This window comes from Acanthamoeba castellanii, assembly GCF_000313135.1.
Source record: "Acanthamoeba castellanii str. Neff unplaced genomic scaffold scf7180000084698, whole genome shotgun sequence".
NCBI classification, from domain to species: domain Eukaryota; phylum Discosea; order Longamoebia; family Acanthamoebidae; genus Acanthamoeba; species Acanthamoeba castellanii.
The window spans coordinates 63,439-65,590 of record NW_004457373.1 but is presented as its reverse complement, the minus strand read 5'-3'; the positions used below and the strand labels follow the sequence as shown (position 1 = coordinate 65,590).

Below are 2,152 nucleotides of genomic sequence, written 5' to 3'. Positions count from 1 at the left end.
GGGTTGAGCAGTTCCGCACCCTATCGCCCAGCAGCAGCACGTGGTGAGAGGTCACACTTCCAGGACGAATGGAGGAGTGAGATGTGTACCGAGGGAGGGATCGCAGGGTCAGCAATTTGTCCCAATGAGGCAACGAAAATGCGCGGCTTGTACGACATGCCGCCCACCTGTGATTGCGAAGGGGAGGTTCAATCAGTTATAATTATTGATTAGATTAATCATAGAAATTAGGAAAATGGCAGCGCACCCTCTTGGATGTTTGAGCGTAGTGGCGAGTTGTCATCCCGCACGTGGCAGGAAAGAGGGGTCGCCTTTGCGAGGGAAGTACTGCCGTGGCAGACAGAAGCATGGGCGAGCCCCCCGCGGTTTGGGGGAAGATGCGCGCAATCGGAGTCCGGAGGATGAGCCGGCTAGAGGCCATCTGTCCCGCCTGGATTGGAGCGAAGGTAGCCCCGGACGCCCTCCATGTCCCAAGTACGGCAGCGCTGGCTCGCGGCCGATGCATGTTCGATTTCGATTTTGATTGCTTCGTTTTTGTCGACGAGCTTTTTTCTTTGTTTTCTTTTTTCACACAGTTTTAGGCCTCTACGCGCCGTGCTGACAGCAGATTATCTGCATCTCCTTCTGTCTCTGCAGATTGCCGCCAGCAGCAAGCACCAAGAGCACAAGATGTCGGACGATGACATGATGATGAGCGAGGAGGAGGATTACGGTTTCGACTATGAGGATGCCAGCGATCCCGAAGACGAAGATGATGTGCTGGTACGGCTCGAGAACCAGTACTACACCGCCAAAGGCAGGGCTGCGGAAGACGACGAAGCCGCACTCGACGACGCGCTCGGGCTCTTCCGCGAGGTGGTCGACATGGAGGAAGAGAAGGGGGACTGGTACATCTGCTCGTGCACTTGGCACCGTGTCTTGTGGGCGGCTGCACCCACGATGCCGCCGCCTAACCACCATAACCCTCTCGGCACTGCAGGGGGTTCAAGGCCTGGAAGCAAACGGTGAAGCTCCACCTGCAGCGAGGGGAGCTCGAGAAGATGATGAGCGCCTACAGGTACTGTGGCGTGCGTGCGTGCGTGCGTGCGTGCGTGCGTGCGTGCGTGCGTGCGTGCGCTCACCGCACACGTTGCGCGCACACGTGTGGTTGCAGGAACCTCTTGACCTACACCAAGGCGGCGGTCACGCGTAACAAGAGCGAAAAGGCGATCTTGTCCATACTCGACACCGTGTCGCACTCCAACAATCGCGCCCTCCTGCACGAGTTCTACGACACCACCCTCGACTCGCTTCGAGAGGCTCAGAACGAGGTGCTTCTGCTTGCCCCCGCCTCAGCTTACCCACTCTCTTTCGTAGCATTCCTACTACTCTCTGCTCAACCCACCTCGCTCTACGCACCACAGAGGCTGTGGTTTAAGACCAAGCTCGCGGCCTCCAAGCTGGCCTACAAGAGCGAAGACTACGCCAAAGCCCTCAAGGTTCATCCAGACCTTTACTTCTACAAGTAGAGCTTTTGTCTGCAGCCCTAGTTTGCACCACACTCACAGCTCGGGCCAACGTTGTTATTTCGTCGCTCTAGGCATTGAAAGAGTTGCACGAGTATTGCGAAACGGACAAGAGCAAGCGAGGAACACAACTATTGGAGGTCCGCTTCTTGAACCATCACCCACCGCTCCCACCGCAGTACTGACAGGGCGCCGATACTTAATCATTACAGGTCTACGCCCTGGAGATTCAGGTCTACACCGCCACGAAGAACACCAAGAAGCTGAAGGTGAGTACATCTACATCGTTAACGATGAGCCAGCGTTTGCTTGGTTGGCTCATGGACTAACTAAACGCAAATACCCTGCTGTGTGTGTGTGTGTGTGTGTGTGTGGTGTAGGCCCTGTACGACCAGTCTCTGTGCGTCAAGTCGGGTGTGCCGCACCCACGCACGCTGGGCATCATCCGGGAGTGCGGTGGCAAGGCACACCTGCAGGACCACAACTGGACCAAGGCCTACGAAGACTTCTGGGAGGCCTTCAAGAACTACGACGAAGGTACACCAACCAACCAACCAACCAACTCTCAGCTGCTTCATTATAACAACGTTTGGATTGTGCACACGTAACAACGACTTGCGGCCTTGTTACGCGCAGCTGGCAGCAAG

General features: G+C 56.3%; 2 protein-coding genes across 2 annotated transcripts in view; one reads left to right on the top strand and one right to left on the bottom strand.

Moving 5' to 3' along the window:
- The window catches only part of ACA1_130190 (HMGL family domain containing protein), a gene marked incomplete at both ends in the record, with an annotated part of 1,729 nt that extends 1,224 nt beyond the window's left edge, over window positions 1–505 (bottom strand). Inside the window, 2 exons of the mRNA XM_004336808.1 lie at window positions 90–167; window positions 248–505. Coding sequence (XP_004336856.1) covers window positions 90–167; window positions 248–505 — 336 coding nt within the window. The remainder of the gene's footprint in view (window positions 1–89; window positions 168–247) is intronic.
- Window positions 402–2,113, top strand: ACA1_130180 (COP9 subunit, putative; the record flags this gene model as incomplete). The annotated part of the gene is made up of 8 exons (XM_004336809.1): window positions 402–446; window positions 637–887; window positions 980–1,057; window positions 1,154–1,310; window positions 1,404–1,478; window positions 1,580–1,645; window positions 1,718–1,774; window positions 1,886–2,113. The coding sequence occupies 8 exons, from the start codon at window positions 402–404 to the stop codon at window positions 2,111–2,113; spliced, it is 957 nt and encodes a 318-aa protein (XP_004336857.1).
- Window positions 2,114–2,152: the final 39 nt, after the last annotated feature.